The sequence below is a fragment of the Panthera onca genome, chromosome B4 (assembly GCF_046562875.1).
Source record: "Panthera onca isolate mPanOnc1 chromosome B4, mPanOnc1 haplotype 2, whole genome shotgun sequence".
Classification (NCBI taxonomy): domain Eukaryota; kingdom Metazoa; phylum Chordata; class Mammalia; order Carnivora; family Felidae; genus Panthera; species Panthera onca.
Window position 1 is genome coordinate 78,590,755 of NC_138345.1, and position 12,315 is coordinate 78,603,069.

At 51.4% G+C, this 12,315-nt stretch overlaps 1 protein-coding gene across 1 annotated transcript; it reads right to left on the reverse strand.

Annotated features, from left to right (window-relative positions):
* Positions 1 to 900: 900 nt before the first annotated feature.
* Positions 901 to 11,919, reverse strand: LOC132694340 (keratin, type II cytoskeletal 73). The gene is made up of 9 exons (XM_060657530.1): positions 11,473 to 11,919; positions 9,763 to 9,977; positions 8,907 to 8,967; positions 7,940 to 8,035; positions 7,058 to 7,222; positions 4,424 to 4,549; positions 3,805 to 4,025; positions 2,539 to 2,573; positions 901 to 1,763 (listed from the first exon to the last, which is right to left on the reverse strand). Exons 1-9 carry the CDS (start codon positions 11,917 to 11,919, stop codon positions 1,507 to 1,509), a joined length of 1,623 nt encoding a protein of 540 aa, XP_060513513.1. The 3' UTR covers positions 901 to 1,506.
* Between the last annotated feature and the right edge of the window lie 396 nt (positions 11,920 to 12,315).

Sequence of the window (12,315 nt, forward strand, 5' to 3'; positions counted from 1 at the left end):
GCTCAGTCAGTTGAGCGTCCGCTTTGGCTCAGGTCATGATCTCATAGTTCGTGGGTTCGAGCCCCGTGTCTGGCTCTGTGCTGACAGCTCAGAGCCTGGAGCCTGCTTCCAATTCTGTGTCTCCCTTGCTCTCTGCCCCTCCCCCACCTGCACTCTGTCTTTGTCTCTCAAAAACAAACAGCCATTGAAAAACAATTTTTTGAAGACCATCTACTTCAGCATTTTCCCAGAGATCAGGGAGCAGCCATAACTCGAGCCCCAGGCTTTCCAGAACTGGCTTCCTTCTGTCTCTTGATCAATTTTAAATCCTGCCACAAGATAAATGCTGCCTCCCTCCCCCTGCTGATAAGCAGCACGTTCTTCAAGATTGCCTGTTCACTGGAGCACTGGCTTGAGAAAAACATGACTTGAAGGCGCAGCTACTGGGGATGGGGTAAGAAATGACTCCAGGGTATCACAAAATCCGGGGTATCACAAAATCCAGTGGGATCCTGCAGTCCATGCAAGGATCTTTCTCTCAGATTAAAAGATACTCTGGGGTGCTGTGGAACACACCAGACCTCGATGCCCCAGGTTTCAGGTCATTTACCTCCACAGATAGAAAATATGTGGTCTGAGGGGCTCCTGGGTGGCTCAGTGGGTTAAGCGTCCAACTTCAGCTTGGGTCATGATCTCATGGTTCATGGGTTCGAGCCCCATGTCGGGCTCTGTGCCGACAGCTCAGGCCCTGGACCCTGCTTCCTCATTCTCTCTCTCTCTCTCTCTCTCTGTGCCTCCCCTGCTCTCTCTCTCTCTCTTTCTCTCTCTCAAAAATAAATAAACATTAAAAAAAAGAAGAAGAAGAAAATAGGTGGTCTGAGATGAGGATTCCCGTAGAAGAGAGAAGCAGCCTGGTCCTGCATGAGTTTTATTAAGTTTATTGGTGAGATGCAGGAATTAGAGAGGTAAGACCTGAACAAGGACAGGAACTCACATATTGAAGGCACAAATCCCTTCATGGATAAGACCAATCTCCAGGGCTACTCCCAGCTCTGTAAACGTGTTGGGGCCACGCAAGATAGAACCCGTAACCTAGTGTTTTGCCTGAGCTGCTGTTGCTGTAACAGGAGACAGTCTTTGTGGGTCTGTCGGTGGCCCTGTAATCTCATGAACCCAGGCAGCATGTGGCCAAATAACTCCCTAAGGCCAGGCTGTGGAGGGGGGAACTGCTGAGAGAGACCTTTCTCTGCAAGGGGCTGTGCAGGCCAGGGAAAGATCTGGCCTTCCTGGCAACGCTTCAGGAAGGGGAGCCTGAGTTAGGGAGTCTCTTAGTATGGAGGCAGCAGGATGGGCTAGAATCCAGATTCTGAATGAAGGAAGACTAAGGCAGGAGGTAGAAGAGAGGGAATGTCAGTGGCAAGGAAAAGCAAGAAGGAGACGATGATAAATGTGATGCAGGAGTTTCCTGGAGAAGGGAGTCCAGAGGAAACCAGGGTGAGGTGGACAGTGGGGAAATACACTTTCACTTTATCTTGTGGTTTTCTTGGTGGGGGAGCTCAGAGCTGAGGTCTTCCCCTGGGCGTCCTTGAATTCACTTGCACTGCCCAGCCTGGTTTTGGCCTCTCCGCGGGGGCCACAGTTCCCACTGCCAGTGACACAGCCCCCGGACAGCATGCCATAGCCCCCCGAGACAGAGCTGGGCCGGTAACCAAAGGTGCCAGAACCGCTGAAACCAAAGCCAGCTCCTGTGCCCGTGGTCCCGGCCACCGTGCTGCTGATGACTGCTGTGGGGGTGGAGGGAGGAGTGATAAGTGTATGTCCCAGGACAGGGGTGACACCAAGTCCCCTCCAATCTCCCACCCACAACTAGCTTAAATGTCTCCCTCTTAAGCAAACGCTTCACATCAACTGTGGACTCTAAGGATATATGCTCAATTCCTGAGCAGCTCAGGCACTGGAAAAACTAGCCCAGATCCCACAGGATCCCCAAATTGGGCGTGTTCTCCTTCTCTGAACAAACAGGAGTACCAAGAGTGTCTCCTGAAGCATCACATAAGCCAGTAGGGCTCTCATTTAACTTTAGAATATGCTCTTAATTTTTTTCAAAGAACTTCCGGATTGCTTGATTTCGGGAAGGTTTGCTGGTCTGTCTTAGGAGACCAGGCTGACCGCTGTGGAGCCAGCACTCACACTGGTCATGCACAGCGTGCCTGAGCACAGGTCTCTGCTTGCAGTGAGGAGGTGGGCTCTTCCTGCTCACAGCTTCCATCATGCAGGAGAGCTGTCGTGGGACGGGGGAGGCAGAAGAGGGTGGGCTGAGAGTTTTGTCCCAGCATAGGTGAGATCTCTGGGGAAGGGGCCCATGTGAAATATCAGAATGTGACGGGAAGCTGCCAGTGGGAGCTCCACGGAGGAAGAGGGAACAGGTCTTAGCGAGGAAGGGGGTTATGACCAGGTGATCTACCAGGCAGAGCCCATGGGGGCCCGGAGGCAGGCACCCATTTCCTCTGTGTTCATTAATGGGCTACAAATATTCCCTCAGAGGCATGAAATACTCACAAATGCTCACAGAACTGGTGTGTTCTCCAGACATCCTGTGCAGAGAGAAAAGGGGAGGTAAGTCTCCAACGCTTGGAATCCAAGTTCCCCACACCGCAGCTTGAGATCATCAGCCACATGAGCCCAGCCTCCACGAACCCCTCCAACTGGCCAGATGTCATCATTGCACCTGCATGTCTCTGCTCTGCCCCGCCCCCCAGTCTACCCTTCCCACGTCAGACACGTGCCAACCTGCAAACTTGGGGCCCCCAACAACAGCACCTCTCAGGGCCCCTCCTCTGGGTTCCTCTTTATCCCATTTCTTCATTCCTGGGAGGCTACTGCCTGAATAAATACACGTGTGGAAATACTGGCATCAGAAGGTGCCCCTAAGGAAATAACCGTCTGATTTTAGGACCAGTAACTTCTCCTCTGCTGGTCTCAGCACTACAATGGAGCTCAGTTAGAACAAGCTTTTCACATGTCAGTGTTTCACGTACCCCACTCTGACGTGCTATGAACCTGTACGACTCACACCGTTACATACTTAGTATTTTTCATGGACTCTGCCTTTTATACCAAAAAAATGCATTTCTCTTAACAAGAAGTTTTATGGGGCTCCTGGGTGGCTCAGTCTGTTAAGCGTCCAACTCTTGGCTTCGGCTCAGATTGTGATCTCATGGTTTTGTGAGGTGAAACCCCACATCGGGCTCTGCACTGACAGTGTGGAGCCTGCTTGGGGTTCTCTCTCCCTCTTTCTCTGCCCCTCCCCTACTCGCGTGCTCGCTCATTCTCTCTTTCTCTCTTTCTCAATAAATAAATTTAAAAAAATTTTTTTAAGACGTTTTCCTTCACCAGGGTAAATAGAAAACCAACACTACCTGATCAAAAAGGATTAAAAAAAAACAACGGTAGCAGTAAAAATAAGTATAATGAAAATAAAGCAGTTTAAAACTTTAGGGCTAGACATTGTTGCCTTCCCGAGGCTCTGAACCTGGGATCTAGTATCTCTTTACTTATAGGGATATTTGCAAGGGTCCGAGCGGTGTTAAAGACACAACAGAACCATCCTGAGACTTTCTCCCTGTTGTGGTCTGGAGACTGGCAGGAAAACTATAAAGGAGATTGCTGTCTCATTGACCAGATGCTGTTTAAAAGCTGTTTGTCATGACCTGAAAAGCATCTCCAGCCACTCCAGCAACCTCCCCCACACTCTGGGAAACTGAGTCAGAAAAGTCCAAAAGTTCTTCCAGCTCTAAGACCCTCCCCGCCCCCCCCCCCCCCCACCTGCACTCCTCGCCCTCCAGCAGCTTGCGGTAGGTGGCGATCTCCACGTCCAGGGCCAGCTTCGTGCTCATGAGCTCCTGGTACTCCCGCAGCATCCGGGCCAGCTCCTCCTTGGCCTGGTGCAGGGCGGCCTCCAGCTCATCCAGCTTGGCCCGGGCATCCTTCAGGGCGCAGTCGCCCCGCTGCTCGGCATCGGCGATGGCCATCTCCAGGTTAGAGCACTGCGGGACAGGAGGTAGCATTTTCCCCTGAGTTCTAAGGGCAGCCACTCCAAGCCTCACTTCACCCCTCATCCCTCATGTGCTGACTGTGGTCGGACCCTCCTCTGTCTGGCCCCAATTCCTACAGCAAAGCCACATCCATGGTGATAGATAGAGTCCCCTCAACTGGGTCAGGGGAGATTCTTACTCTTAGCCACTTGGCTTTCTGAAAAGACCTTTCCAATTGTTCCAGATTTCAGATGGGAGATAAGTGTGGAGGATGAGATCGGGGGCTCCACCTGAGAAAGTGGGTTCTGAAATGAAGGATGTAGAGTAGGAGAGAGGCCTGGGGGAGTATGTGTGATAGACCATTCACACCTCCCTGGAGAGTGAGCCAGGAACTTCCAAAGCCCCTTTACCTGCTTCTTCACACTCTCAATCTCTGAGCGCAGCCTTTGGATAAGCCGAGTCAGTTCGGAGATCTCATTCTTGGTGTGCTTGAGGTCATCCCCATGCCGGCCAGCTACTAGCTGGAGCTCCTGGAACTAGAAGGACAGGGGGCAAATCAGAGACCTTGACTCAGGCCTGGTGGAGCTCAGCCTGGCAGACCATGCCTTTGCCTTCAGAGTGTGACAGAGGTGGGTAGGGGTTCCCAACTTCACCAGGCCTGTCAACAGCCCCCCCACTCAAACATCTATCTGTTCATGGGATTTATTTGTTTGTCTTAAGCACAGTTCTCTCACTGATGGTTACATTTGGACATAAGGACTGTTGAAAGTCTTCTTCTCTCCATACTGCAACCATATAACATACAACTCCAACTATGACACTGCTCTACTGATAGCCCTTCAAAGTCAAGATCAAATTCAAACCATGAGCATGGCATCAAGGTGCTTTGAGATTTGCATCCACCAGTCTCTCCAGACTCATCTTTCGCTACCCCTGCCCATCTGCCTCTACACTTGTGTTGAACTGTTCCCTAAAGGTCCCTGTGCTCTCAAGTCTCTGAGACTTTGCATGAGGCTCTACCTCCACCTGGAAAACCCTTTCTCATCCATTTTCCCTTTTTCCCTAGCTAGTTCCAACTCAGCCAAAGCAGATCAGCTTCCTCCGGAAGGCCTTCCTTGATCTTCCTTGATTGGGTGTACTTCTGGTTCCGTAGTTCCTACCACTCCAGTTCATAGATCTTACCACACTGTACTATAAGCACACCTTTCTGTGTCTTCCCCATCAGACTTAGCATGACTGGATGACAGGGACCTGTATTCTCTGTGACTTCCTGCCCTTCATAGCTCAGCTGGGCCCTGGGCTACTGGAACTGTTTCTGGGAATGGAGGAACATTGTGTGTGTGTGTGTGTGTGTGTGTGTGTGTGTGTGTGTGTATATGTCTGTGCGCGCATGCGCACGTGCGTACGCGTGTGTGTTGGTATATTCTGCTAGTCTAACACCACTAGCCATGAATTTGAGGTCATCTACTAGTTTGGGATCACTCCCGCCTTGATGTCATCCATTGAACAGTCAATAGAGAATATTTTAGTTCTACCCCAGAATCTGGCTTATGAGGAACTTGGAAAAGTGTGACACTCAGAACTCTGGTGACTGCACACTGCTTCTCTCTGTGTAACTGGTGCTTGGCCTTATGGGTTGTCATATCTGACCCTAACAAGGCCCTAGAGTCAGGATTCCTCTTAAAAATGCCAGGTCCCCTGGAAGACAAAGAGGCTTCTCACTATGTTCCTGTGTTTATCTTTGGTACTAATCTTGGGATGATAAACACTGGGGCAGGACAGGTGGTCTTTCCCTGCTTCTCTGCAAGTCTATGTGAGGAGGATGGCCCTCCCTACGAACGGACAGGGAGGGAGGCACTAATTCCCTAAGTTCTGACACCAAGCAGGCTCCTTCTGAAGCAAACAGACCAGTGTCCTTCTCCACTCTGTTCCTGGCCCATCCTAAGTCGTCACTATAAATGCTTCTTAACAGAGTCATGTCCTGATCTTTTGTCTGAACACTGTGGAATTTGTAGTCAGTCATCTAGATTCAAATCCAGCTCCATTTATTCCCCGCTAAGTGACCTTGGCAAATTACTTAAATGCCCTGATCCCTGCCTTCTTCATCTTTGAAAGGGGAAGAAGAAGAAGAAGACCTTCTAATTCTGTTGCTAGAACTACACTAATGAAACTCTGGTCAGTAAGGGCTTAGCTCCAATTGGAGACTTGCAGGTATGGATAACCCCATACTTCTTCTGGAAGGAGTTTGGGGTTAAGCACTGGCCACTGACAATCCAGAGTGCCTGGGCCACATGGCCGTCCCTGAAACTGGCTTGCAACAGTCACGTGGAGGGACTTGGGAACTGGAAACTTGGGTTTGAACACTTATCAAGGAGCCCTGGCCTGTGCTGTTGCCTGGACCTCCCTCTCTTCCTCCCAACCCTGCTGACCACATCTTTCCATCCCTATGGTATCAAGGAGGCAGGGGGAGAGATAAGATAAGGTCTCAAGTGTGTGAATTTCCCCTGGGAAGGAACCCAATAAATAGCATGGAACAATTAGGAAGTTGCCATCTGATCTGAGAAACTAAATTATCTAAAGAATCATTTCCCCACCCATGACCCATTAAAGGAGTTAAGATCATACTCCCCCTTTATCCTTGTAATTGGACTTGAATGAAAGGTAGGAATTACCTGATCTCAGATGACATTCAAGAGACCCCCTAATTTATTGTAATTAATGGAAGAGTTGAGATGCTAACTACCCATGTTTTCCTCCCTCTCAGACTCAGTTCAAACCCCTCAGCCTTCAGGAAGTCAGTACTGACCTGTCCCACTTGGCCCCCTAACCTCTGTCTCCCCAGCATCCAGGACTCTGTTTATGCCACATTCATTTGCAATCAGCCATGGGTGTCTGTCAATGGCTGCCCCAGTCTTTGTGGATCAGTCCAAGAGCTTCATCTTCTCCTCCCTTTGGGAGTACCCCAGAACCCAGGACAGTGCCATGCTCCCAACAAATGTGTGGACCATGGTGGGCCATGGACTCTGAGGAGGTGTTCAGCCCACCTTGGTCTGGTACAGGGCCTCAGCCTCGGCCTTGCTCTTCAGGGCTATTTCCTCATACTGGGCGCGGACCTCAGTGATGATGCTGTCCAGGTCCAGGTTCCGGTTGTTGTCCATGGACAGGATGACAGATGTGTCACTGATATGGGACTGGATCTGAGCAATCTCCTACATGAGAAGGAAGGAAACATGAAATGCCATTTGTGGATGGAGGAAGGCCAAGGTGATGACCCTTTCATAGAGAGCCCCTAGACCCTCCCAAGTAGAGACAAGCTGTATTCTCCAAAGCCCCCCAGCCCAGATGTTTCAGTGCCACGTCTGAAAACTGCTGAATGAGATGGAAGCAGCCCAAGAAGAAAACAGCCCATCTATCTGTCACTTGAAACAGGTCAGGAGTCGAAAATATAGAGGAGAAACAGCCTGGCCACCACACAAGAGACACTAAGGACACAGGAGCCCACATATGCTTGGCCAACAGGATCAGGCTTTAAGCCAGATGATCAGAGGTAGTAGAAAGGGTGTGAGGACTCCCCCACATTTATCCCTAGAGATTCCTGTTCAAGACCCAGGGAGACACCCCAAGTGGCAGACAGAAGACAGGCAGAAATGAGAATATCCTTAGCTGAACATCAGTGTATCAAGGACCCATGGCTTCCTCAAAGATGTGAGACTGTGACTGGGAGTCCCAGGCTGGGACTGATGGTCCACATAATTTGAAGGCAACAGGATAGATGTCATGCTTTCCTTTGATCTACATGCCCCCCAGCATCCAAATGCTGGAGATCCCCTGGGCTCTTAAAGTTACAAGGAACAAATAGCCACTCATTCACATGGCTGTCTTCCAGAAGACAGAGTTAGGGATGGGGCTGGGGGATGGAGACTTACCCCTTCATACAGACATTTGAAGAATTTGATCTCTCCATCCAGAGCATCCACCTTGGCCTGCAGTTCCACCTTGCTCATGTAAGCCGCATCCACATCCTAAAGGAATCCAGAGACCCCCTGATATCACCCTTCTTCAAGCCCAGAAAGTGCTCTCCCAGGAACTGACACCCAAGCACCAACACTGAGATGAGCTGCCCCCGGGAATGGAGTGAGGCCTCAGAGGGCAGGAACATAACTTCCACCCAAGACTCACTGCGAGCTTCTGGAACTCATCTGCCCCCATCCAAGATGGAATCCTGTTCCTCCCCCTATTTCTCAAAGAGAGGCTACGGGAGGGAGAGCTATCTCCTATAGGGGGTCATTTGGCAGTCAGAGCCCAAGGCAGCCACAGCACTTTGCCAGAGACAGGCAGAGCTGGAAGGTAAGCGTGCAGCCCTCCCCAAAGCACGTCCTGTTCCCCAAGCCAAAGTGGACATACCCTGGACATTGGCTATCCACATCTGGGCTCCCACCCATCGACGCCAAATATAAAAAGCTGACAAGGTAGGGGTGCCTGGGTGGCTCAGTTGGTTGGGCGTCCTACTTTGGCTGAGGTCATGATCCCGCAGTTGGTGGGTTCGAGCCCCGCATTGGGCTCTGTGCTGACAGCTCAGAGCCTGGATCCTGCCTTGGATTCTGTGTTTCCTCCTCTCTCTGTCCCTCCCCTGCTCATGCTCTCTTTCTGTCTCTCAATAATAAATAAACGTTAAAAAAACATTTTTTTTAAAAGCTGACAAGGTAATGTATTCTAGGTAAACATCTAGGTGTCCCAAGATATCCCAAGCAACACATCCTTCCATCTTCTTCTGGCACTTCAGATCCTGGTCGTTCTACAAGGAGCACAGACCCCAGTTTCCTCTCTGTTACCTCCCCCACCCTCCATGCCCCACCACCAGGTGACGGGCATATATATGCACCTCCTCCTCACCTTCTTAAGCACCACAAATTCATTCTCGGCAGTTGTGCGCTTGTTAATTTCCTCCTCATACCTATAGGAAAAGCATCACATGAGCAAGGTATGTGTGTGTGTATTCTCATCACAAAAGCAGAAAAGAGGTGTCCACTCTATGTATCTTTTAGCAGCTATTATTCTACATCTTTGCAAATCTGTCCCACTCACTAGGACTATGTGGCCAGTGCTGTAGACAGGGTTTGAAAGTAACTCCCTCCCAGGTCAGGGGACCAGATGATTTTGGGTCTGGATTCCCCCTGATGCCTGGGGAGTAACTAGGTTCTTCCTCCTCCCATTCAGTGTCCAAATCACAGGAACATGCTGCTATCCCTTGTAGCCATGATTTTTGCATCACTCCAGCTTCCTGATACCTTGCTAGTAAACTCACCCCATCCCAAAGTGTGAATCTAAAGGAACCTAGAACTGTCCCCGGACAGGAAGAAGGAGCATGGCCCAAATGTCCAGGACCTGAAGACAATGAGAGAAACTCCAACTCCCTGACTTGCTCGTTTGGGGAAGGGGTGGTTCCTGGAAATTTGGGGGACCTCTGAGCGAGCTTAGGAGCTGAGAGGCTTTCTCAAGTGGGAAGCAGAAGGGAGTGTGCCAAGGAGGTGGCCACTTGCAAGAACAGCCCTACCACTGCCTGAGAGGCTGACTATCCACTGTCCAGACTGCCCAGTCACCCAGAGAGGGCCCTCATCTTGCCAAGGCAGGGGAACTCAGGACGGGCCACTGTCACCCAAGCTCAGTGCCCCTGAGCAAGTGTCCCAGTGCCTGCTGGGAAAGCCCAGCTCTGGCAGGCCAGTCAGCCCAGGCATGGGGTCCTGCTCACCTCTTCTTGTAGTCCTCCACCACGTCCCGCATGCTGCGCAGCTCTGAGTCCAGCCGCACCCTGTCCCCGGACAGCGTCTCCAGCTGCTTCCGCAGGTTGCTAATGTAGCCCTCGAGGATGGGCTCTAGGTTGTTCTTGCAGTTGTTCAGGTCCAGCTGCTGTAGCAGCTCCCACTTGGTCTCCAGCACCTGGTTCTGCTGTTCCAGGAACCGCACCTGGGACCCAAATCAACAGGCACTCTGTCAATAGGGAGGGCCTGTGGGGTTTCCTTTCCTGGGCTGTGGTTGTGTTGTCCTACACTATATTAGCTTAAAGCGTAGCCCTCCGGACTTAGAAAATGTCCCTCACACCCTTCCCCATCCAGGGCCCTTTGTCTGACTGAGGTTCTCTTTGTGGGGACAGCCTCTGATATTGGGCAGGGGCTCATCATCTTTATTTACCACTAGTAAATGTCTAAATCTGCAGGGACCTGTGTCCATGGGCAGCCAAGTCCCTAGATGTGTAAGCTGGCCTTGTACTGGCCTTCACACTCTTGGGCACCTCTGCTCAGGGCCAGGTAGCCTGGCCTGTGCTCTGCCTGCTCTCTGTCTCCTCCATCATGGCATCTCCCAGCCCAGCCAGAGGCAAGCACTCAGTTGACTGGGGATCTTGGGCCCTCCCATGTTGCTTTCATGTCCAACTCTCTGGTCTCAGAGCATTAATCTGGGGGAAGAACCAGCATTCTCAAGCTGTAGCTTACAAATACCATACCATTCCCTTATTCAAAATGGTCCAGTGGTTCCACATCACCTGCAGAGTCCAGTCCAAATTCCTCCTTGTGCTCTTCACCATGTGCCTACCCCTCCTCCCCCTCCTCCACCACTCACCCAATACTCACACAAAGGCAAGTTCTCCCCGTTCTTCAAACAAGTCCTACCATGCTACACGGGACTTCTCCCTCTCTCTAGGTTTCTTTTCCCCACCTCTATCCAGTGAACTCCTATTCACACTTTGCCACCCTACTCACTGCCACCCTTGGTGAGCTTCCCCTGCTCCCCTGAGCTCAGGAAGTCTCTATTTCTCAAGGCCCTGCTACCCCTTTTTTCCTCAGGGGTTCTCAAACTCAAGTGGCCATCAACATCACCTGGGGGCTCCTGGGCCCCACTGCCAGAGCTTGCAATTCAGTAGGTATGAGTTGGAGCCTGAGAATGTTCATTTCTACAGGTGCCCAGATGATGCTGATGCTGCTGGTTCAGGGAAAACTTTTGAGGACCACTGCTCTAGTACATTGCTCCTCCCCATCTGCCTTCCCCCATAGATTGGGTGTATTATAGTCTATGAGTCCATCTTTCAACCAGGATCTGAGCTGCTCTGGGTCCCATGAGAGGAGAGATTGGGTCTCATGGCTTTATAGAAATCCTTGGCTGCCACGGGCCTCTCCTTTGTCTGGCTTCCTAGTTTCATAAACTGTCATTCTCCTACTTCTCAACTCTGAGGCCACTTGCCCTGCTTCTTGGGAACATTCCCAAATTAAGCTCCCTGGCTCTTCCTGCCCCTCTGTCCACCCCCACCCTCAGCCCTGACGTCCAGGTTGGTCCAGTTCCTCCCTACTCAGTTCTTGCTGTGTCTGCATCTTGGGGAGGCGCCTGTCTCAGATAGAAAGCCACCTGAGGGCAGCAGAAGTAGAAGAAGGAAGGGGGTCTATGCTTGGCTTGCTCCAAAGAGACCCACCTTGTCGATGAAGGAGGCAAACTTGTTGTTCAGAGCCTTGATCTGCTCCCGCTCTTGGCTGCGCACTTTCTGGATCTCAGGGTCCAGCTCCACGTTGAGGGGGGCCAGGAGGTTCTTGTTGACAGTGACCTGGTGGATGCCCCCTGGAGGGCACACAGTTGGACACACAGGCCCGAGGGCCACACTGCCAAACATGCTGCCAGCAAAGCCACTGGCCCAGTTTCGACCAAACCCATAGCCCCCTGCCCGCCCACTGCCGCTGGCCATGTTGAGTGAGATGCTCCGGGCGCCCCCCAGGCTGTAGAGGCTCCGGCTTCCAAAGCCCCCGCTGAGCCCTTTGCCACCTGCCCGATAGGAGGACGAGCTGCCCCCTGAGAGCACTGCCGAGCAACCGCTGAAGCCCCCCTTGGCGGCAGCCCCCGACTTGTAGGTGAACTGGCGGTTCATGCTGGGGAGGCCAGAGAGATGGAATAATACGCTAACCCTTAGCTGAGATGCAATTCATGAGCCTACAGTCTCAGGCTCCCCCTTTATAAGGCTCAGGAGGGAACCACTGCCCTAATTTGAGGGTTTAGTTTGCCTGGGAGCAAAAAATCATTTTCTCCTAGCAAAATCAGAGACACCAGGTAAATAACTTGAAAATCCCCAAAGTGCTGGGTTTGCATGTCTTGCTCATGTAATTTGAGTCTTATCTAATTAACATGGGATAATTAGCCTAACCAAATTATCCCTAGAAAGATCTTGGCTGGGAGATTTGTCACAGCCTCGGTTGCCCTTTCCCAGGGAGTGGGGAGGCTGGATTGCAGGGGTGCAGAGGAAGACCTTTAATTGACAGAGTCATCT

What these genes read in the sequence shown, in the direction of transcription:
- LOC132694340 (XM_060657530.1), bottom strand. Translation starts at nt 11,919, where the DNA reads ATGAACCGCCAGTTCACCTACAAGTCGGGGGCTGCCGCCAAGGGGGGC. An exon ending in AATTTGTGGTGCTTAAGAAG is followed by an intron (nt 8,036 to 8,906) that starts GTGAGGAGGAGG and finishes GGATTCCTTTAG; the next exon opens with GATGTGGATGCGGCTTACAT. An exon ending in TTGAGAGTGTGAAGAAGCAG is followed by an intron (nt 4,026 to 4,423) that starts GTAAAGGGGCTT and finishes CCTGTCCCGCAG; the next exon opens with TGCTCTAACCTGGAGATGGC.